At 40.4% G+C, this 24,211-nt stretch overlaps 1 protein-coding gene across 1 annotated transcript in view; it reads left to right on the top strand.

Moving 5' to 3' along the window:
- Nucleotides 1–22,693, top strand: part of CDH20 (cadherin 20) — a 171,460-nt gene extending 148,767 nt beyond the window's left edge. The window contains exons 7-12 of the mRNA XM_069960235.1: nucleotides 4,599–4,852; nucleotides 6,272–6,408; nucleotides 9,749–9,870; nucleotides 11,925–12,042; nucleotides 16,965–17,216; nucleotides 21,403–22,693. Of these exons, the coding sequence (XP_069816336.1) occupies nucleotides 4,599–4,852; nucleotides 6,272–6,408; nucleotides 9,749–9,870; nucleotides 11,925–12,042; nucleotides 16,965–17,216; nucleotides 21,403–21,896 (1,377 nt within the window). The 3' untranslated portion in view covers nucleotides 21,897–22,693. The remainder of the gene's footprint in view (nucleotides 1–4,598; nucleotides 4,853–6,271; nucleotides 6,409–9,748; nucleotides 9,871–11,924; nucleotides 12,043–16,964; nucleotides 17,217–21,402) is intronic.
- Nucleotides 22,694–24,211: the final 1,518 nt, after the last annotated feature.

Genomic DNA, 24,211 nt, shown 5'->3' with positions numbered 1-24,211 from the left:
ATCTATCCTAAGATAAAAAACAAGATAAATACTAATAGGGCAGACTACATGGACCAAGTGGTCTTTTTTTGCCGTCAATCTTCTATGTTTCTAATAGTAACAATCTAAATCCCTGTTTACTGTCTGATCTTTAAGCCTATTACAATAGATAGAATAGATTCTAGAAGCAATGGTATACAACATGCGACTTATTAGTCTGTGTGTTCCCAAATAGCAAGTGTCACTTGTACTTACGTTAGATGATCTACATATCCCATAAGATGCTAATTGGAAGTGGCAACTCTTTATTTGTATTTTAGCACCTTTTCAATGATTGACAACATCCTCCATATGGTGAATATAAATTTAATAGAAATTACACTAACAGAGGAACCCAGAGGACATGCACTTGTCACAATGGTTTAGTTAAAGGTGAATTATTTAACTGTGCTAAATAAAACTAAACTTTGTGAGCAGCAGTAAAATTTTATCATACAACCACATGGCCGACTACAAATTATAAGCTTCATACTGTATGGTCTGGGTGCTGCAGCTGCAGTAGCGAGGGTTTGAGTCAGGAGAGTATAGGCTATTTTTTTATTTTGGCAGTAGCAGGGGCCCTTTCAAGAAATATTTTCATCCTTGGACAACTCCAGGGACTTATGTCTCACAACAGTGTACTAAATACAGGTTCTCACTGCTCATATACCATAAATCTAGGGACAAATACAACCATAACTACGCCTACCAATGACTATTGTGTGCACCAGCCAGAGATTATTTGGTACCCAAGAGTCACCAAGGGTGAAGGGTGATCATGTCTATATAGCCACTCCTAATAATTTGAATGGTGATAAAATCCATCTAATAGTGATGATGTGCAAACAATATAAAAATATATTTCATTTAACTGTGACATGTTATAGTATACAGAATGCCCAATGTGTGGTCTGCTAACCTGCCCTACTATATATTGTAAATACTGTACACTACACAAATAGAAGAGGGAAGCAGGAAAACACAAGAAGAAGAATTATGGATTGAATGCTACCCAGTGGTCTGGTTTATAGGTTCAGACGAAGTGATTTTATATGTTGATATTTTCCATTTGATACAAGCCCCGCTACTTTATTGTTATCTTATAAGCCTAATGGCCCTATTCCACAGGAGCGATAATTGGCCAAATCGGTCCCATTCGGCCCGATTCGGCCGATTTTCGCTCCATGGAATAGAGAGAACGATCAGCCGATGAACGTGTCATCGGCTGATCATTCATTTAGATTCAGACCTAAAATCATCGTTCGCCACCAGCGCATTGCTACGGTTGACCGACAATTTCAGCAGAACCATACATTACCTGTTTGGGCTGCAAGTCTTCTTCTCCTGGTCCCGCGCAGCAGCATCGGCTTCGGAGCGGAGCTGTCTGAACTTACAGACTGCTCAGCCAATCACTGGCCAGAAACGCCGCGGCCAGTGATTAGCTGAGTCAGTTCAGACAGCTCCGCTCCAAACCCGATGCTGCCACGCGGGACCGGGAGAAGAAGACCTGCAGCCCGGACAGGTAATGTATGAAACAAGGGCTGCAAGAACATAGGTAACGATGTCCTTGCAGCCCTTATTTCACGATCAACGGAGCCATGGAGTAGGCCCAGTAAACGAACGCGGCGCTCGTTTACATTGTTGCTCGGCCCATGGAATAGGACCCTAAGTTTTATGTAGTGAAATACATGACTTGCAGACTTGCAGCATGTTGTTATTAGAAATTAGTGCAACTGGAGCATGCTCAAGTCTGATTGTTTGCCGTTTGAATACAGATGGTTGACGAAGTTGGATGCAGTTTAAGGAAGCCCTGGAAAACATGCATATAACCTTAGGGCTGCATCTAATATGGATAGCATGAATACAGCCCTAGGACTGAATTCAACTTTTTTAGCCACCTGTATTTAAATGTCGAACGATCAGCCCAAGCATGCTCAAGCTGCGCTCATCTCTAGTTCTTATTGTAAGTTTTAGACACTTGTCTGCCGGATTCAACAACAAGGTTGTGGCCTTGGTAAAAGCAGACATGACTTTGTTAGATAGGACATGGCTTTAAAGGGGTACTCAGGGTGGGATGCCTTCTTCATTAGGTCCGCAGCAAAAGCCCCCTTGGGGGGTCTGCCCTTTTAGTATTTCCTTATAATCTTAGGATAGATACATGTTTATCTCAGGCATGTTAAAAATCTGTTATTGTAGAGTTACCAACCACATCTTCTGGAAAGTAATATTTTCTCATGTTGCTTCTGATCTTTTCCCATCTATCCTCTCACTGTGTCCTCTTCTTCTTAAGTTAAGTTTTTTTTCTATGTTTTTGTTTTTTTTTTGTTGTTTTTTTCCAAAAATCACTTTCCTCCCGAACCTTATTTAGTCTTTTAACATATTGAAAGGGAACTTTAGAATTAGACAATTTTAGAAAACATGGGACATTATTTCCCACTTTTATCCTGTTACATCTGAGCAGAGATATTCTGCAACTTAATTTCCCACAATTTGACAGAATACTCATATGTTTTTCTAACGGGAGCTTGAAGATCCATAAAAGCTTATTATGCTTCATGAAAGCTGTGGTAGATAAGCTGCTTGTGCATAGAGTATAAAAGTAAGCAAAGTATTGTGCGTTATAAGACCGTTACTCTTCTGATACTAATAAATTATCCTGCATTAGCCAACAGTAAAAACACAGACATGTAAATTGTTCTGCTAGAACAAGTTGCAAATAGCAAACACTGACAGCTTGAAGCAATATATCACACAAGTGGAATCACACTGACAATGTTTAAAAGTAAATTATGTAAAAAGGGTATAAAAAAAAAGTCTAATTATGATTGTCTAGCCTAAACTACATCTTCTGTTATAGTTGGAAGTTTGCTTTACTCTGTATTTAAACGTATGGCACGTTTTAGAAGAAAACGATTTGACTTCTCCAGATACCTCTTTACTTAGGATAATTCATAGTATGGTAAATGCAGATAATGGGATAAATACACACATCACATTTACATCACAGATTATTACCTCATAATGGAGAGGTCTGGGAATTCTATTTAACTTTTAATGAGATGAATAAAGTCAACCAGAAACAAGTCATATATTAGAGTAAACCGCCATTGTAAACACTACAAAACAGGGTGGACACAATGGTCCCAATTACTAGAACTGCCTGAGACATAAAAAGGGTCTGTTTTTTCATAGCAACCAATCACAAGTCAGCATTTATTTCTCAGCAAAAAGTTGAAATTTTTGGGCAAACCTTCTGGTTTGGGGTAAAAATTGTGACTTGCATGACACCTGCCAAGTGGGCAGAACTTAACCCCGAGGGGGTATTGCTATATGCAAACCAGGTGTTACCACAACCCTCCCCCTGGACTAACTACAATTTACACCTGGTAGTAACCTTAAAGTGACACTGTCACCCCCTTTTTGCATTATGACTTCTCTACACAGGTGTAAAAGGTAAACTTTTCAGTTTTCATACCTTATTTTATATCATACTGTATGTCATGGTGCTTGTTCCAGTAAAGAGTTATCTTTTAGCGGGTTGTGCTACCTGGGCAGGGCTTCATGGCTGCAGCACCACTTAGCCTCGCCCACATCGCCCCCGTAGGCCTCTTCCCCTCCATGACGTCATCTGCCCTCAGCAACATTGGTATGGGCTAACCTAGAGGTGGTGGGGCCTAGACCTTTAGGCCGACCTGTTCCAATGGCCCTCAAGGCTTATTGCGTCAATGTGGGTGGGGCTAAGCTGCACTGCAGTCGTGCAGCCCCACCCAGGTAGCCCAATCCACAGATGATAAAAGATCACTTTTTACTGGAACAAGCATCATGACATTATATGATATAAAATAAGGTGTGAAAACTGCAACATTTACTCTTTACACCTGTGTAGAGAAGTCATAATGCAAAAAGGGGGTGACACTGTCACTTTAAATCCTAGTGCACATCTGCCTGCTCCAACTAGGTGTAGATTTCTGTGGCTGCCATATACGGTAGGTCACCCTTAGGTGCTTCTGGGTTTATAAAAGAGCGTGTCCCTCTTGATAAATCCAGTGTGACAGTACAAGGGTGATAGTTTACTTAAAGGGAACCAATCAGCCCATTTGTGTTGATTAGGCTCCCAGAACGGCCATTGGAGGCCACTTTGCCTGTCAATCACTCCTGCATGTTAGCAGGCAGAGAGCTGTGACAAGGACACTGCCCAGAGGGCTAGTGACAGCTCTCCCCATGCCTCACATGTGATTAAAAACCGACTTACTAGGACATGAAGCTACAGAGTCCAGATTCCCCAATACGATAAGACACAGCTGGGAGGTTTGTCCGGACATTCTGGGAGCTTAATCAGCACAAATGTGCCGATTGGTTTACTTTATGACTGGCAAATGAAATACTGGTCTTAGTAAACTACCCCATGCTGTCATATACAAAAAAACTAGAGGCATCTAATGTTTCCCACAGCTTCCCTGCGGAGGCTTTCCTAGACACAGTTTAAACTGATGTTGGCATATGGTACAATAGTACAGACCTATTTGTTAACAACAATCTTATTTCCTGTTTCCCCATAAAGTTAACTTTATTTTTTTCAGCCACTGGATTTTGAAAGCAAGAAAAGCTACACTCTGAAAATTGAAGGTTCGAATCCACACATCGAAGTCCGTTTTTTTAACCTGGGTCCATTCCGTGATACCACAACCGTGCACATCAGTGTTGAAGATGTGGATGAGCCGCCTGTGTTTGAAACTAGCCATTATTTTGTGGAAGTCTCTGAAAATGTAGATATAGGTACAACAATCCAGATAGTTTCTGCTAGGGATCCAGATGCAACTAATAATTCACTCAGGTAAGTAACTCTAAATACTAATACCACAGGATTTATTGGCATTCAGGCTAGTAACATAAAAGCTAAATACAGGCGTAATTTTGAGTGAAAATAAAACAATGTGTAAACTGATGGGAAAAAGGTCATATTTTGCAAAACCAGGTCATATATAGGCCACCACAACATCATTTTCTGTCCCTTAAATGTCCGTTTTTTGGGGGTTTTTTTATTGCCATCATTATGTGCCCATATGGCTGTTATTTCAAAAAAACCATGTGGAATAAACAATGTTGTTTTGAAATAATGGCTATTATTTGGGTGCGAAATGACGGCCGTCCTAAAAAAACTGCAGCCGAACATCCAAAAAAAAAAAGACTCTGTGGTCATGGCCAAAGACTTGTTTCCTTATCAAAGGTGTGCACATATTAAAAATAGCAGTGTATTTTTAGGATCCTGTTGATTTCAATAGTAGACAAAACCACATGGACTGTGCAGAAATGCCTCAACAAGTGAGATGTAACTTCACTGATCAGTGCAATTTTAAACAAGTACATTTTTTTTTTTTTTAAAAAACATACTTCATAAGGAACCTCTCCCATTGAAGTCAATGGAAGGGGTAAAATGCGTGTTTTTGAGGCACAAATCTGCTAATTTTTTTTACTATGTCAACGTACCCTAATTCAGGCAACTGTATAGAAACATTATTGGGTCTGCATATAAAGTACAACAATTATAAGTAGGTACTGCATAGTATTGTGAGTTTATACACTGCATGACAGTACTTTATATGCTGTGTGGTGTGATGTGTGCTGTTGCATATGAAGAGAAATAGAAGTCCAAAGTCTGCTTAATAATTGAAGGAATGGAGAATGCAGAACAAAGGTATTCCCTGTGAAGCTTAGCATTAGTGATTAATATAGCACAATGATGATCATAATGTTTAATGCTGATCTGACCTTCAAACGTCAAGAAAATGAGAATGTGTTGAAAGAACTTGCGGGAGATTCATAACAAATGGAACTTTGGAATTCAATTTTACATGGCTGTTGAAGTGACTGAGGCTAGTTTATAAAGAAATTAAGAGATATTCCAGTGTGACGACATTTCTCTTAATGGACTCCCCAGTGCTCCCCACTTTCTCTGACTTGTTAATCTTGCAGGGAATGCCCTCTCAGCAAAAGACTAAGGGGAGGTCACTCCTGTAGCCAGGAAAAGGAAATGTGGAAAGTAGCATGAGCAAGAAAAAAACCAATTCTTACAACTGAAATTACTTTTACTGCTGTACAAGCAGTTATAAGTTTGTAAAGTGCATATGAATGCCTCATAAACATGTAATCCTAAACCCTATTGCTAAATGGACAAAAAATGAAGCTATTTGGAGTTTCCAGTGAACACTAAATGCATGTTATGTTTATAATGCTATGTATGCTTTTTTGGTAGGTATTCCATTGACAGGAACAGTGATCCTGGAAGATATTTCTATGTTGATATTACCACAGGAGCATTGATGACAGCAAGGCCTCTAGATAGGGAGGATGTGGCCTGGCATAATATCACAATTTTAGCAATGGAGATGAGTAAGTAAAATTCACAATAAATATAAATTATTTTATGCATTTGCCATCATTTTATTTACTTTATGAACCACAAGGTAATGCATGTTTAGATTGTAGATACAGGATAGTGTAAGGCAGGGGTGGGCCTTAATAAAATCATTCGAGGGCCGCACTCAATGTTATACCGTGCGCGGCAGTTAGTAGCGGGGGTTTGCAGCACCCGAACAAGGCAAAGTATTGTTCCCCTAATGCCCCTGCTATTGTAGTTAACCCTCTGTGATGCCCCTTGTACCTGATTTGAATCCTTAGTGATGCCCCTGCTATTGTAGTTAACCCTCTGTGATGCCCCTTGTACCTGATTTGAATCCTTAGTGATGCCCCTGGTAGCCTAGTTAACCCCCCAGCCATGTCCCTGGTGGCCTAGTTAACCCCCCCAGTCATGTCCCTGGTAGCCTAGTTAACTCCTCAGTCATGTCCCTGGTGGCCTAGTTAACCCCTCAGTCATGTCCCTGGTAGCCTAGTTAACTCCTCAGTCATGTCCCTCGTGGCCTAGTTAACCCCCCCAGTCATGTCCCTGGTAGCCTAGTTAACTCCTCAGTCATGTCCCTGGTGGCCTAGTTAACTCCTCAGTCATGTCCCTGGTGGCCTAGTTAACTCCTCAGTCATGTCCCTGGTGGCTTAGTTAACTCACCAGTCATGTCCCTGGTGGCCTAGTTAACTCACCAGTCATGTCCCTGGTGGCCTAGTTAACTCCTCAGTCATGTGCCTGGTAGCCTAGTTAACTCCTCAGTCATGTCCCTGGTAGCCGAGTTAACTCCTCAGTCATGTCCCTGGTGGCCTAGTTAACCCCTCAGTCATGTCCCTGGTGGCCTAGTTAACCCCCCCAGTCATGTCCCTGGTAGCCTAGTTAACCCCCCAGTCATGTCCCTGGTAGCCTAGTTAACCCCCCAGTCATGTCCCTGGTGGCCTAGTTAACCCCCCAGTCATGTCCCTTGTGGCCTAGTTAACCCCCCAGTCATGTCCCTGGTGGCCTAGTTAACCCCCAGTGTCTGCCCCAAATGAAAAAAATAAACATCCCACTCACCTTTCCTCCGCTCCCACGCTGTCCAGGTCCTCTTCTCCCTCCTCTCTTCTGTGCCGGTCTTCTCCTGCAGGCGGCGCGCGATGAAATGACGTCATCGCGCGCGGCCCGCAGGAGTCAGAAGACGTGCGCCGCTCTGGTGAGGCAGGAGCCGGCATACACCACATCTTCCTGTGTCTGTGCCAGCTCCTGCCTCACCAGCGCGGCGCACGTCACAGGAGGGCAGGAGTCAGAAGATGTGCACCGCTCTGAGGGGAAGGAGCCGGCACTCACAGCATCCTCCTGGCAGCTGTCACAGACACAGGAGGATGCCGTGTGTGTCGGCTCCTTCTCCTCCAGAGCGGCGCATGTCACAGGGGAGCCGCGGGCCGTATCCGGAGGTGTCAGGGGCCGGATGCGGCCCGCGGGCCGGAGGTTCCCCACCCCTGGTGTAAGGAATAGAGATAAGCGAACCGGGTTCGGGTCAATCCGAACCCAAACGTTCGGTATTTGATTAGCTGAGGCTGCTGAACTGGAAAACATGGATACAGCCAATGACTATATCCATGTTTTCCACATAGCCTTAGGGCTTTATCCAAGTTCAGCAGCCACCGCTAATCAAATGCAGAAATTTTGGGTTCGGATCGACTCGAGCATGCTCGAGGTTCGCTCATCTCTGGTAAGGAATTGTCTATCCACAAAAAAAGTTAAACTAATAGATATGTCCATGCATGAGATGTCACTGTTCATGTGATGTGACAGCAGATCATGGCTTTAAGATGTTTATACCTCATTCCAATGCATTTGTTACACCTAGCATCTTCTACGGACCTTTTCAGAGCAATCCAGTCTTTGACCATGTTCACGTCAGCATTGAAAGATCAGTTTTGAGCCCACAACTCAGATTCCATCTAATTTGATGGGGAAAAAAATGACTATGCATTCAGCGCTATTGTTGCTATCAAAACAACAGAAGCCTTCGCAAACCCAGCAGACCCTATTTGTCTTTGATTTAACAAATGTGAAAAGAGCCTACTTATTTACATGTTTCATCACATAGTTAACCTATTAGTCCACAAGGAGAAAAAAATAGACATGGACGCACATCCAGATGCCTCACACTCATCTTTTGTTTCTCAGCGCTATTTATACTTACATCAGGAGTTTCAAAGTGCATTAACCCACACAGAACTTCACAGTTCCTAATGGTCACTAACATGAATGGCGTTATATTTCACATATAACTATCAATAATTACATATAAATATATATTCTACATTACAGGAGGTGTCAACTTTACATCTGTCCCTTTACCCCTACAAACTTACTGGGCCCCCATCTGCCCCACACTCACTCTCAACTCTTACCTGACCCCTTCACCCTCCAGTCTTGCCTATTTACTATATACCTCCTAGTGTTCACACATTTTACTATTTATGATGCCACATCAGGGTGTACACGCGAAAGTAGTTATATCCTTGTATACATTCAAGTAGCTCTTTTGATAGGTTGAAAGGGAAACCAGCAGCAGGTTAGAAGAGCGTCCTTTTCCTCCTCTTGAAAATTGAGGCAACACTATACAATGACATCACTCTAGCGCTTATCACTGGGCAGGATGGGCAGGCCGGCTGGGCAGTGCAATGAGGTCAGTAGAACTACCCCAATGCACTAAACCTAATTTACATTTTGGTTTAAGTGTAGATTTAGAGAAAACTGCCTAGAGGATGAAGGCAAGAAAATTATCTTCATTCTTAGCACCCCTTGTGCTATAGAAACATAAAAGTAGGTTAGAGGCTTCTAATCTGATAAAAGTTTCCCATTAAAGTGTCACTGTCACTTCAGAAAACTTTTGACATGTCATAGAGACATGTCAAAAGTTGTCATCAGTCTGGGTCTGAGTGTTCAGACCTGTACCGATTGGAAGACAGAGCCGGGAGAAGATGCCTTGCAGCGCGTCCTCTCTCCCGGCTCTGTGTCCAGTGATCAGTCAGACGTACAATGGAGGACCATGGAGCCCCAATGATCAGTTCGACTTATCACGCTACACGGAGCCTGGAGAGGATGCGCTCTAGCGCATGTTCTCCTGGCTCTAAATCCTGATTGGTACAGGTCGGAACACTCAGACTCAGACCAATTAAAACTTTTGACATGTCAAAACACAAGTTTTTGTGTTTTTTTTTTTTTTTTTTAATTTAAGTACTGTTTAAGATAAACTATACAGTAACGGTAAGTCAAAGCTGAGAACATTAAGTAGTATCAATGATATTAATATTGTGCCACTGTGTTTGTTTAACCCTTCAGATAATCCTGCACAGGTTGGAAGTGTTCCTGTTACAATAAAAATCCTAGATGTTAATGACAATGCTCCAGTCTTCACTAAATTTTTGGAGACATTCATGTGTGAAAATGTAAAGGCTGGACAGGTAAGATATTCCGGTAAAAGGAAACTGTCACCAGGAAGGCCTTACTTATGTGGTTTTTCCTTGTAAAAATAATCCCCCAATAATAAGCTGATCACAGACATATCTAGCTCTATTCAGTGAGGGCTTCTAGAACCAAGTAGTTTGCAGTACTACTCTAACCGCAAGAAAGGGAACATTACACAGTGCCCTTTGTAAACAACTGTCTGTTTGTGTATCAAGGAAGGTTTTGAGTTGGGGTTCACTTTTGTAACAGAATGTAAAGGCATCAGTAAAGGTTGCATGCAATAAACAATACAGGGGGCACTCATGGCTTACAGCAAGCAACATGGGCACACCCATGGCACCTTTATAAGAAGATGTTATGATATGTCTATACAAACATAGTTGCAAATTGTCCCAAAATCCCAGCTGCAAACTTTGGATCTTATAGTTGAATGGGCATTCCAGCTCCAGAAAAATATTAGAACATGACTCAGAGTGATATGAAAGTAAAAAAAAAAAAAAAAAAAAATGATACCCATTTGCCTTGATCCCCTGCAGCTGAGTATCTGACAGTCCCTGCTCCTTACTGCTTCCTGATTCCTGTGACGCCTTCTCAGCCAATCTCTGACCACAGCAGTGACTGGCTGAACAGGCAGTCCCTGCAGATCAATGTGTCACACATACGAGGAGGTAAACAGACTCATAAATTGAGTTGGATATTGATGGAAAGGGCCACATAATATGGTGGTTTTGGTGGTCTAATTCTAGTAGTCACCCCTTGTCTGGGTCCTTCCCTGGAAGAATATCTGGCTAGTCCCATGTTTCAAGACTCTTAAATGAGGCTCCATTATCTCTTTTTGCATACTGTATTTCCCAGGGTGCAATTCACCTAGGATTTCACTGTCTTGTGCGCTTTAACCACCAACTGACAGTGTTTTCTTTGGCAGGTCTCTTTGAGATGAGTGATCTGTATGCCTTATGGCTTTACTAGGCATTGCTCCCACCTAGCCAGAATCCTGATCCACACTGATGAGGGGCAACACCCCAAAACAGCTGTCTGTGGATGGATACCTGGCTTTGGTTTTCCCTTGTCATGTCCTTAGACTTGTAAATTAAGCTGAATATTGACTGAATGGGCCACTTGTTATGGTTACGGTGGTCTCCTTCCAGGAGCCACCCCTTGGCTAGGTCCTTCCCTGGAGGAATATTTGGCTAGTCCTGTGTTTCGAAACCCTTAAATGAGGATCCACAGACCACAGGTACCAGGAAGCAGCAGCATGTGGCAGGGACTGGAGTCATCAAAAGAGAAGTTGTAGAGCAATAGGGCAGGTGAGTATAATTTTTATAATTTTTTTTATTATTTTATATCACCTTGAGTCATTTTCTTAATATGTTCCCAGGCATTCTATTTTGTATTTTCAGGTACAATATAAAAAAGTGTAAATAATTTAAATAATAATAATAATAATAAATAATTTCTACAATATGCAGAAAAAAATACAAGTAGCAAGCCAACTTTATTTTTCCTTAAACAGTGAAATACTGTAAAATGCCATTCAGAAGCCTAGATTTTTAAGGATGTCATTCTATGGCTCAAAGACAGAACTTTTGCCAATTAGCATGTGCAGTAGCCCATGGCAATTGCATGGAAGGGCTTCAAATCTGGCGGTTTGTGTTATTTGGTTGCACTGCAATCCACACAGACCAGCTAGGTAAAACTAATAAGATTATAAATATGGCAGAGACAAGTAAGGAGGATTTAGGGATAACATTATATGACACCAAAATGAAAAAATAAAAAATAGATTTGATATTGTTCCGCTAAAACAAAAGCTGACATCTGCCTACTTAACATTGATGAATCAGTGTGAGATCATGGGCAATGGGCTAGACCAAGACTAAATAAGGCCAGTATTTATATTACTGTGTCATCTTTGTTAGGATGAAACACAAGTGATATGAGTTATTTTACTGTGAGCTGTGTTAGCCCCCTATTTACTTCTAGTGAATCAATATCAAAATGCATACGTCTCATTTGCCATATCTGCCATAATGTTGTATTTGCATTTCAGCTGATTCAGACCGTGAGTGCTATAGATCAGGATGATCCTCCAGAAGGCCATCATATATACTACAGCCTGGCTCCTGAAGCTGCTAATAATCCAAATTTCACATTAAGGGATAACCAAGGTAACTAATATACTGTGAAACCTTTCTGTAAATCTGTCTAATGATATACACAAAGATGATTGATTGGGACCATCTGTAAAGTACTTTTCCTCTTCATAAAAGTGAAATCGCAACTCTGCACACCATTATTTTTAGTTACATTTCTTTCTGTGAGTTTTTTCTGGAAATCATGCCTCAATTATACTTAAATGTTGTACAAAGAAGCCCCAATTTTCTAGTCTAGAAAAACTCCTCTTCATCTGACATTCCATGTTTCTAGGGCTAGGTTCACACTGCTTTTAAAAACTTTAACATACAGAAAAACATGGCCAACTACATCTTTGGGTATGTTTAAAACAGCAAAGTATCTGGGTTTCTTTTTTAATAATGTAAGTAGGAATGAGCGAACCGAACCGTAACGAACCAGATTCGTTAAAAACTTTGCAAAAAGTTCGGTTCGTCACCGAACCGAACTTTGAGAAAGTTCGTAACAAATCTGGTTAAAATAACAATAACAAATAAAATCAAAGACATCCAAGACATCTTTAGAAAGTGATGAAAACACCTCTGGAATGCATCTGGGAAAGCAGGGAAACAGTATTACAGGAATCGACATTACGGGGTTAGCGATCCTCTTCAATAATGCCGACTCCTCTAATGGTTAATATATTTAATTAATAAAACACATTTTCGTTGTAATAAAGTCACTTTCATTGTTCAATAATTTAATTAAAGCAAATTCATCATTGTGCAATTAAATATACTGTTAAAATAAATATTTATATAAATAAATGTATATTTATATATATATATATTTATGTTTTACAGTATATTTAATTGCACAAGTATGGATTTGTTTAAATTAAATTATTAAACAACGAAACTAATTTTATTACAACGAAAATGTGTTTTATTAATTAAATATTAATTATTTCAGGAAACTCTATTAAAGCCATCAATTCATATTCCCGGTAATAGAGCTTTCTGTCATAATTAATACTTTACTTTAATTAAAACATCAAATGTTTCTTCTAATTATGCTATCAAAATAGCATTATTAGAAGAAACATTTTGAATCATATGTGCGCTCGGCTGATCGGCTGAGCGCACATATAATGAGCCGTCCGCAGCACAATGACTTCATTGTGTCGCAGACGGCGAAGAGAGAAGATGGAAGATAGAAGAGATCAATACATCGGAGAGTGAGTATACAGCTCTCCCCACCACTGCATCCATCCCAGCAAGGAAGGGGGTCACTTAACTCCTTCCTTGCTGGTATGGGTGCATTCTGACATTAGTCTGGCCCCCAAGGGGTTAAGGGGGATGCAATGCATCCTCCCTTAACCCCTTGGGGGCCAGACTGTAAGCAGCGATCTGTAAAGATGCTGCATACTGTAAGGTGCACAATCCCACTCACAATGATGGGTGTTGTGCTCCTGTTTGTGTGTTTTTTGTGTTTTTATCCCTTTTTGTTTTTCAGATATCGGTATCCTGTGGATTACGTCGGATTCGATGGACTATGTCGATGACCAGCGGTTGTTTGGATTTTTTTTTTTAAATAAAATTGTCAATGAGGGGTGTGGGGGTGTTTTTATTTGAATAAAAAAATTCACTTTTGTCTTGTCTTTATTTCTTTACTTTTTTTTAATTATTTATTAAAAAAAAAAAAAAAAAAACGAGTAGGGTTCCCCCTATTTTCATAACCAGCCGGGTTAAAAAACCAAGCAACAGCAGCCTGGTAACACCAGGGTGGGAAGAGCCATTGGTTTAGGCCCTCCCCGGCCTAAATATTACCAGCCTGCTGCCGCCCCAGTCCAGGAGCGTTAATTTTGACGCTCTGGGACCACTGGCACCCGGCTCTTCCCAGTACCCCTGGTGGAATTGGGTACTGGGGTAATAATGGGGGGGGTTAGTGTTAGCTATTTTATACCGGCTAACACTAGGCCCAGACTTGGTAATGGATTCCGTCTATTAGACGGCTTTCACTACTAAGTGAAAAAAATTTTTTATTCAAATAAAAACACCCCCACACCCCTCATTGACAATTTTATTTTAAAAAATCCAAACAACCGCTGGTCATCGACGTAGTCCATTGAATCTGACGTAATCCACTGGATACCGATATCTGAAAAACAAAAAGGGAGAAACTCACAAAAAACACACAAACAGGAGCACAACACCCATCATTGTGAGCGGTGTTGTGCACCTTACAGTATGCAGCATCTTTACTGATCGCTGCTTACAGTCTGGCACCCAAGGGGTTAAGGGAGGATGCATTGAATCCCCCTTTACCCTTTGGGTGCCATACTGAACAATCTGGCCTCCAGGGGGTTAAGTAAGGGCCCCCACTTAACCCCTTGGGGGCCAGACTGTTGTCAGACTGCACCTATACCAGAAAGAAAGGGGTTAAGTGTCCCCCTTCCTTGCTGGGAGGGGTGCAGTGCAGGGGAGGGGGGGAGCTTTCTACTCACCCTCCCAGGTCTTCTATCTTTTATCTTCTTTCTTCTCTCTTCTATCTTCGCCGGAGCCGGAACACTGAGCTGTGTGTCGGCTCCTGCTCGGGTAAATTCACACGTGCGGATCCGCAGCGGATACCGCCCCTGTGAATTCCAATGTAATTACATACTGGCAGCGGGATTGTCATCCCACTGCCAGTATGTAATTCCCGGCCCCATTAACCCCCCCGGGATAATACATTACCAGCAGCGCGATCCGGCCGCATCTGAGGCTCCCGATTGGCGCAGCCAATCAGTGCACGGCCCCGCTGCAGTCAAAATTGGCGCTCCTTGACTGGGGCGGCAGCAGGCTGGTAATATTTAGGCTGCGGAGGGCCTAAACCAATGGCTCTTCCCACCCTGGTGTTACCAGGCTGCTGTTGCTTGGTTTTTAACCCGGCTGGTTATGAAAATAGGGGGAACCCTACTCGTTTTTTTTTTTTTTAAATAAATAAAAAAAAAAAACTGGTAGGATTCCCCCTATTTTCATTACAAGCTGGGTTAAAAACCAAGCAACAGCAGCCTGGTAACACCAGGGTGGGAAGAGCCATTGGTTTAGGCCCTCTCCAGCCTAAATCTTACCAGCCTGCTGCCGCCCGGTCCAGGAGCGCCAATTTTGACGCTCCGAGACTACTGGCACCTGACTCTTCCCAGTACCCCTGGTGGCATTCGGTACTGGGGTAATAATGGGGGGTTAGTGTTAGCCATTTTATACCGCTAACACTAGGCTAACACTAGGCCCCGACTTAGTAATGGATTCTGTCTATTAGACGGCTTCCACTACTAAGTCTATAAAGTAAAGAAATAAAGACAAGACACAAGTGAATTTTTTTTTATTCAAATAAAAACACCCCCACACCCCTCATTGACCATTTTATTAAAAAAAAAATCCAAACAACCGCTGGTCATCGACGTAGTCCATCGAATCCAACGTAATCCACAGGGTACCGATATCTGAAAAACACAAAAAACACACAAACAGGAGCACAACACCCATCATTGTGAGCGGTGTTGTGCACTATTTTTGCACTTTGATTTTTTCCACTTTTTACATTGCAACTGCAATTACACGAAACTATACCCTATCACACTCCCACTATTGTAGCTGCAATTATTCAGCCGTTATTGCAAGGTTTGTTTTCGGTTCGGTTCGTAAGAATCCGAACTTCAGGAAAGTTCGGGGGATCGAACCGAACCGAGCTTTTCAAAAGTTTGCTCATCCCTAAATGTAAGTAATAAAAAACTATCCTGCAGCAGTATGGCATACAACTGCATCCATTTTTAGTTCTGTATATGTTGAGCAGACAGCAAAAATGCAGTGTGAATCTAGCCTAACTATATAGTAGCACAAAAAAATCACAATGACTAAAAAAAAAAAAAAAAAAAAAAAAAGAAAATGCTATAGGATATAGACATACAGTATATGGCAGAAATGCTGCATTTTTTTCTGCACAGAATTTGGAAAATCAGAGGATTTAAAGTACCAGCAAAGTGGACAATATTTTGACTATTTTTTTCACATTTTGCTGGAAAATATTAACAAAGATTGATCCATAATATAGATTGTAAACCCTTAGCATGTCAATTGTTGTTAGGTACACTGCTGTTTATTGTGAATTTTCCCAATTGACTTCAAATTGAGAACAAGTCCACAGATTTTGCTGATTTTCTGTGTATCCACAGCAACATCCACAACTGCAGAGTTGAAATATAAGTAGTTACAGGATACAGGAGCAGGGCCATTTCTCATATAGCTAGATTGATGAAAAGATCATTGTAATTGGAATGGTATGATGGAATAAAGACTAAAGCAATTCCCTGGTCCTTAAAGGGAACCAATCATGCAATAATTGCTACTACTGCTATAAATAAGCTCCTATATTCCCCCCAGCACTGTTTCCAGATATATGAGTAAAAGCTATGATCATTACTTATACATCCTGAAAAAGTACTCATCTAGGCATATGGGCAGTCCGGAGCACCTGCAAGATTTCCTGCCAGCCGTGATTAGAATAGACATGAATAGATGAGTACATTTTTACTTTTTCGTGACTTATACTGTAAGTAACTCTAATGGTGCGTTTACACGGAAAGATTTATCTGACAGATTTTGGAAGCCAAAGCCAGGAATGGATTTGAAAAGAGGATAGATCCCAGTCTATCCCAGTCTGACCTGATCCCTGTTTATAGTCAGTTCCTGGTTTTGGCTTCAAAGATCTGTCAGATAAATCTCTCTGTGTAAACGCACCATAATAATGTTTAATTAAATACATGGAAACAGTGCTGGGGGCATATAGGGACTCATTTAATAGAGATTTTTGCATGATTGGTTCCCTCTAAAGCCAAAAATAGCCCTTTCCTTAAGGGGTTAATATACTGCAAGTTAAATTCATACCACACTATACCGTAATTTGATAATAACTTTGCTTGTCATTATGTATCTGCCAGATAACACAGCCTGGATCTTGTCAAGAAAATCTGGTTTCAAACAAAGTGAACAAAGCATCTTTTACATCCCAATCTTAATAGCAGACAATGGACGACCGATGTTGAGCAGTACTGGTACTCTGACAATACAAGTCTGTAGTTGTGATGATGAGGGTGATATAATGTCTTGTAGCGCTGAACCATATACCTTACCTATAAGCCTAAGCAGGGGTGCACTGATTGCTATCCTTGCCTGCATTTTTGTATTGTTAGGTAAGTTTATTTATTTATTAAACTCTTTATAAAAGTCTGTTTTCCTCATATTAAATACATTAAAACTTTTTTTTGTTCCCGCCTTTAAGCTATGTTCACACACAGTATAACACCGTCCATTGCATAGCAATGGGCGGCATTATACTGCCGGATGCTGGGCAACGTTTGGCACGTTCCGGCAGCCAATATCACTGTATCAGCTGCAGGAACATTATCTTTTTATCGCTGTCTTGTCCGTAGAGAATTTTCAGGTGTATAGAATTTATATGTCTTGTTCCTTCACATCAGTGTCAATGAGGGGGAGGATTTATCAACTCTGCATTTGGTGTAGTTCAGCAAAAAGTCGCAGCTAGTTTTTGTAAAAAATTATAAAATATTGCTGATCTACACCCTGCATACCTGATGTGCAGGTGGGGGGGGGGAGGTTAGGCTTAGGTTGGAGTGAGTGTGGCCAATGTGATCACACAATGCGATCACGGAGGGGGGAACCCTTCAGCTTAATGGCCCGCGACTCTGCACCAGACCAGACCAATAGAGCACCGATCTCAATGATTGGTGCTGTATAATGCATACTACACTGATTCCTATGAGGGATCAGTGGTTATTTTAGAAGTCCCCCAGAGGGACATAAAAGTTTAAATCACCTCCTTTTCCCATTTTATAAATAAAAATAAATGTATAATCATATTTGATATCGCCGCATACGTAATCGACTGAACTAATAAACAATTACATTCCTGATCTTGCTTGGTAAACGGCGTAATCACAAAAATACACCAAAGTGCAAAATTGCACATTTTTTAGTAAAAAGCGATCAAAAAGTCGCATATATGTAATTAAGGTATCAATAGAAAGAACAGATCATAGTGCAAAAAATGGCACCTCACACAGTCCCATATACCAAAGGATAAAAGGGTTATAAGGATGGAAATAGAGCAATTTTAAGAAACTTTTTTTTTTCTTTAAAAGGTTTACATTTTTTAAAAGCCATCAAATAATATAAAAGTTATGCAAGTTGCTCATCACTTAACTTATACCAACTTGAGGAACATACATAACATGTCAGTTTTACCATAGGACAAATGGCTTAAACCTTTTTTTTTTTTTTTTTCAATTTCGCAGCGTGTATCATTTTTTTATGGTTTCACAGGGTATTTTATGCAAAAAATAAGTCTGAGTGAAAAAGTGCTATAGCCTTTTAAACACAAGGAGGAAAAAATGAAAACACAAAAATGAAAATTGGCTCCGTCTTTAAAAGGTTAATGCTTATTATCTGAATTGTGACATCTGTTTCTAAAGATTACCAAGGTTACCACTTTTCAGTTTTTAGTCACCAAATAATACAACATCACAACATTACAACATTACAACATATACGCATTACACCGTATGTACAGTACATTGCATATGTCAGCCAATAACAATAGTCAATCTCTCAGGTAACTAAACAGTCTCAAGTGAAAAAGCACATGAAACAAGTGGTCTTTACCTGAGAGTGGAATACATCTTTACTCGCCTTACAATTTCTGAATTATCTCTGTAATTTACAGTGTATAATGCATTAAAATAGACAGAACTTTTAAAGATTATGCACTAAGGAAGCACCTATATTACGTTTAAGACCAAGGCTTCTTTACAGCAACAGAAACGCACATTCTTTATATGTCACTGGAAACTGAGCTGTCAAGTTACTTTATCGTCCGTATTAATTTCATGACATCCTTGGGTCTTATTAACACTCCGAGGCAGCTGCTGCATTATAAAGTAGCGTTTGTGGTCTTATCATCTGCTCCATGCATGTAAATGAGTTGTCTGCAGGTGATTGTACTCTGATAGTCTCCACAGATATCCAATGGGTATAAATGGAGCTTTTTTTAACTCAACATTTCAGGACTGTCTGTGTGGTTTATAATTACCATGCACAATGCAAATACATCTGGCATTTCTGGTCCCTGTGGTCAGGACACTTCACATGCTCTGAAGCCGAATGCTACCTCTGAGAAGCGTGTGCAGAAAGCATTTTTCTAGTGAGCTGTGATTACCAGCAGACCAAAGATATATAATTTATACTGTGTAAGGCATCATGCAGAATACCAACAAAATATATATTATTTCATTGGAAACTATTACATACAGTATATGGAAGAAAATTCTTACTAGGTGTGAGCAATGCCCACTTGACCAATGCAGCAAACTGATCACTGATCTCAGGGAGACCAGCTAAAGAAGACACTGTTGGCTGCTGGTTCTCAATACAGAGAAATCCTAGGTGCATTGCCCCCTGGGAAACATTTATATGCAAAAAGCTCCGCGGAGCCTCAGTTACGAGATTTAAAAAAACAGGACTAGCCAGATATCCCTCCAGGAAAGGACCCATTCTAACAGTTAGTACCTGTCCTATAACATATATATAATTTAGTATGACACCCTGGTAAGTGACAAAGCAAGGAGGATGGCTGTGTGCTTGTACAGGTTGCGTGTGTAGTAAAGTGGCCAAGTTTAACCCCTTCAAGACCAAGACCATTGATGCACGGATGCTTGGGTCAAATTACTCCAATTTTCCTCCTCAGGGTGTCATTTTTTGCACCATGATCTCTAGTTTTTATTAATATCATATTCGTATAACAGAAAAATTTTGCTCGCTTTTTAATATTTTTTTTCCTGGTATATAATTCTTAAAGAATCAGCAATCCTGGTGTTTTTTTCTTTCCTCCATTTTTGCTGTTCACCGTGCAGGAACAATAATGTTATATTTTAATAGATCGGACAATTCCGCACACTGCGATTTAATATGTTTATTTTATGTATTTTTATTTTTATAATGGGCAAGGAGGTATATTACACTTTTATTGGGAGGGGGTTTATAAGGGTTTTCACTGTAAATCATGCAATCATTAGTTGCATATACTGATCTATGCTATACCATAGCATAGCATAGATCAGTGTTATCGGCAATCTATACATAAAGCCTGCCTGAGAGCAGACTCTATACATGGAACGCCGATCTAGCGGGACAGATGTAAGTGACTTACCCCCGCCCATCAGTACAAGCAATCAGGACCCTTTGCAGCATGGCTGCGGGGGTCCGAATCACTCAGTGACAGGGGCTTGTCCTTTCACTGTGTACCTTTAACACTGCAATCGCTATAGATTACAGAGTTAAAGGGGTTAATGACAGGCAGATGCAGGATCGCAGCTGCCTCTCATCATCCTCGGCTCCCGGGAGACTAATGTGTGTGGGGCCGCTCTCATTGCAGCGGTCACCACACATCAAACCCCTTTCAATTCAGGAACGTATATATACATTCCTACTGCACAGGGTACGTGCACTAGGAACGTATATCTACGTATTGCTGACGTGAAGGGGTTAATTAAACTATGCATGAACCCATCACCAAACATAGTAAGCCAAGTTTTACAAGGGCACAATCTCTGTTACAGTTAGCTCACAAACGGTTGGCAGTTACAATTGCTGCCCTGCCTGTATATTCAATAACGACTATATCCACATCAACTGGCAATGTGGCTATATAACAAAAGGTTCTCTCACCAATTTCTGTTTTCATATCTTTGCAGCTCAGGGATTGCCTCAGGGGTGACACAGCCACTGGTGGCAGCAGAGGGGCTGTGTCACCCCTTACTGCTGCCGTTTAATGGAAAAATGGGGGGGGGAGTACATTTCCATAAAGTTACCTTAAAAAGTTATATAACTGTATTAAAGAAAATAAAAAAGCAAGACATTTTGTTTGACCAGAATACCCCTTTAAGACTCATGCACAGACACAGAGCATATAATATAAAGAAGCACAGCCTCCAAGCACAGTTTTCCAGGCATCTTATGTACTGAGATTTTTTTTCTCCTCTAGAAGGTATGCCCCCTAGTGGGGAAAAAACTCAGTACACACAGAATCCTATGAAGTATGCCAGGAATTGTTCACCCTTGTTTAGTTTGTTTGTTTTAAATTTGTACTAAACTACAGGGAAAACTAAACTCTGTATGCCTCTGTTTGACAATAAAACCACAAAGAGGTCTAAAAGACGTCTCTGTGTATCTCTATGGCAACAAAATTATGGCTTACAATGGCTTATGCTGTGTAGTACTTTACAAATTGTAATGTCTGCATTAAATTCTAGCATCTCCTAATATTTATTCTTATATCGAAGTATGACTTTTTCTGTTTTTCAGTACTTGTATTGCTCATTTTATCCATGAGAAGACAGAGAAAGCAGCCTTACACTATCGATGAGGAGGACAACGTTCATGAAAACATTGTTCGATATGATGATGAAGGAGGGGGAGAAGAAGACACAGAAGCTTTTGATATTGCAACCCTATGGAGTTCAAGAGAGACACATGTTGGAAAAAGTAGACAGGACATGCAACCAGAGATTGAGAGCTTATCCCGATATGTGCCACAGACGTGTGCCATGGACAATAATGTACACAGCTACATGATGGCTAAGCTCTTTGAGGCGGATACAGATGTCTGTGCACCTCCATTTGACTCTCTTCAAACATATATGTTTGAGGGAGAAGGATCAGTGGCTCAGTCTTTAAGCTCCTTAAATTCATTCAGTACGGACTCCGAGCAGAGCTATGACTACCTTAATGACTGGGGCCCTCGCTTTAAAAAGCTTGCTGAAATGTATGGTGCTAAGGATAGCAATGTATCATTGTGATAGCAAGCGAAAAGAATTCTGAGATTTTATGCAGGGCTTCAAGCCCCACCCAATCTGGATCCATTTTCTTTAAGGATTTCTGTAATAGTAAAGCATAATGGAAATCTAAAAAAAACCTATGGATTTCATAGACATGGATGGCGCTGTAATAGGATATAATCTTGCTCTGGATCAGCTTTATTTGGTCAACATGTATAAAGAAAACTCCACAGAAAATATTGATGGTGTGACACCATATTTCTTGGATTTGAAGGACTTTTAAGCCCAAGAATAATATGCTATATATTTTTATACAACATGACATCTTTACACCTTGTTTCAAATATACACAACTGCAATTCACTTTGCAAGGAAAATATTGTTTCATAATTTATAAATTTTCACTTCAAAAATGTTTAAAAAAAAATGTAAAAACAAAAACATAACACTGTGTTTAGTACGTTTCTATTACCATGTTTGGTCTTATCATTTATTCTGGTATCCCGCTGATACCTGTAACAGACAGAGATTAAGCATAATAATACTAATATTCAACCTTTTTTATATGAACTGTAACTGTTTTTATTCCCGCTATTTGTTGAAATGTTTTGAGTAGAACAAAGGCTTAGATGGGATTTCATTGGACATGCCAGCTATGTGTGCCAAAATGCCAATATCAAATGCTAATAATGGGATTCATTAACTCATTTAAGCTATTCACCTTGTGCCGAAGGTTTTCGGGGTTTCCCAGTATATTTATGTCAATTTATACCCAGGATTGTTTACATTGATGTAATAGATTATCTGAACTGAAATATCACCCCAAAAATGTAAGTTAAGTTTTTTGTACATTTGTCAATAATTTTGGTAATGAAATAAGATGTACTGAATCTTCAGTACTTTAGCACTTCTTTAATAAAAAGTTAAATCTGAAGGACATGTTGAGGTTTTGCTATAATATTTCCAGACTGGCATCATGGTATAGCAAGTATTTTACATTATAGCTCAACTGATACTGATTGGTGTTTGTTGTTTTGGGGGGTTTTTTTGCTGTTGTTTTTGGGTCCAAAAAGAATATATTAGATGAGTAGAATAAACAGGAAGCCTCAGACTCTATTGAGGAATGACTTTAATCGGCTTCAGACAGGTGTCAGTAATTAAATTAGAATTTGCACTTTGCCATGTGCACTATACATACTGTACTCCAGCAGACTTTCCAGAAAGTCCCAGGTGCATAAGCACTGCCAGCATATGGTCATATAGGACAACACAGGATAGTAGCAAGGTAAATTACTAAGGTTCCCCTATATGGCACCATCTCTTTTGCTCCTTTCCTTTACTCTTTACCTCCTTCCCTTCCTATCTGTACAGGGACATAGCTATAGGGGGTGCAGTTGCAGCTGGACCTGGGGGCCTGGAGTTTGCACCAGGGCTCATGAGCTTCAAGTTATGTCTCTGCTTCTATGCATCCATCTATCTGTATCAGTCTCAAGGAACACTGGATGATAAATCAGATACAGCCGTTATGCTATATGTTATGGATATGCTGAGTGCTACAGTAATTTACAAGGATTGTTTACTATAGAGAACCTTAAAGTGTCACGTCATTTTACAAAACTTTTGACATGTCATAGAGACATGTTAAAAGTTTTGATCAGTCTGGGTCTGAGTGTTCAGACCCATACCGATCGGGAGATAGAGCCGGGAGAAGACTGCGCTAAGTGTCACGTGATCAGTCGAGCTATTTAGAGCTCCATTATAAGTCTCACGTGACACAGAGCTGGGGGAGGACCACACAGAGCACAGTCTTCTGCCGGCTCTATCTCCCAATCGGTACGAGTCTAAGCACTCAGACCCAGACTGATCAAAACTTTTGATATGTCTCCATGACATGACAAACGTTTACTGAAAGGTAAGTGACACTTTAAAACATTGCATATTGCGGGGCAAAGATAATTTATCAGATACAGAAAAATCACAATACACTATGGCAGTTCAAGAAACCAAGACATTACAAAACACAAAGCAGTTATGACACTAGATAACTTAAACAGCTTCAAGTGTCAGGGGTATTTTTTATTTTGTATACTCGTAAGAGCTATATTGAGGCACCCACACACATTATAATAAGCCAGTTGGCAGGACTGGCCAACCGCCTTATGTGTGTGATAGCGTTACTCCTCTCCTCCAAAGGCAGATGTAGGACACGAGATGGATCTGACATGTTTGATTCATAATCCACTAGGAAAAGGTAAGTCCAGCTCAGCAGGGATAAAAGTTTTTTTTTTTCTCTTTAATGAATCACGTTAAAAGAACTCTAAACTTCTCACACCTAC

Source organism: Dendropsophus ebraccatus, chromosome 2, assembly GCF_027789765.1.
Source record: "Dendropsophus ebraccatus isolate aDenEbr1 chromosome 2, aDenEbr1.pat, whole genome shotgun sequence".
Taxonomy (NCBI): domain Eukaryota; kingdom Metazoa; phylum Chordata; class Amphibia; order Anura; family Hylidae; genus Dendropsophus; species Dendropsophus ebraccatus.
Note: the sequence above shows the minus strand (reverse complement) of the source record. Positions and strands in the feature narration are given on the sequence as shown.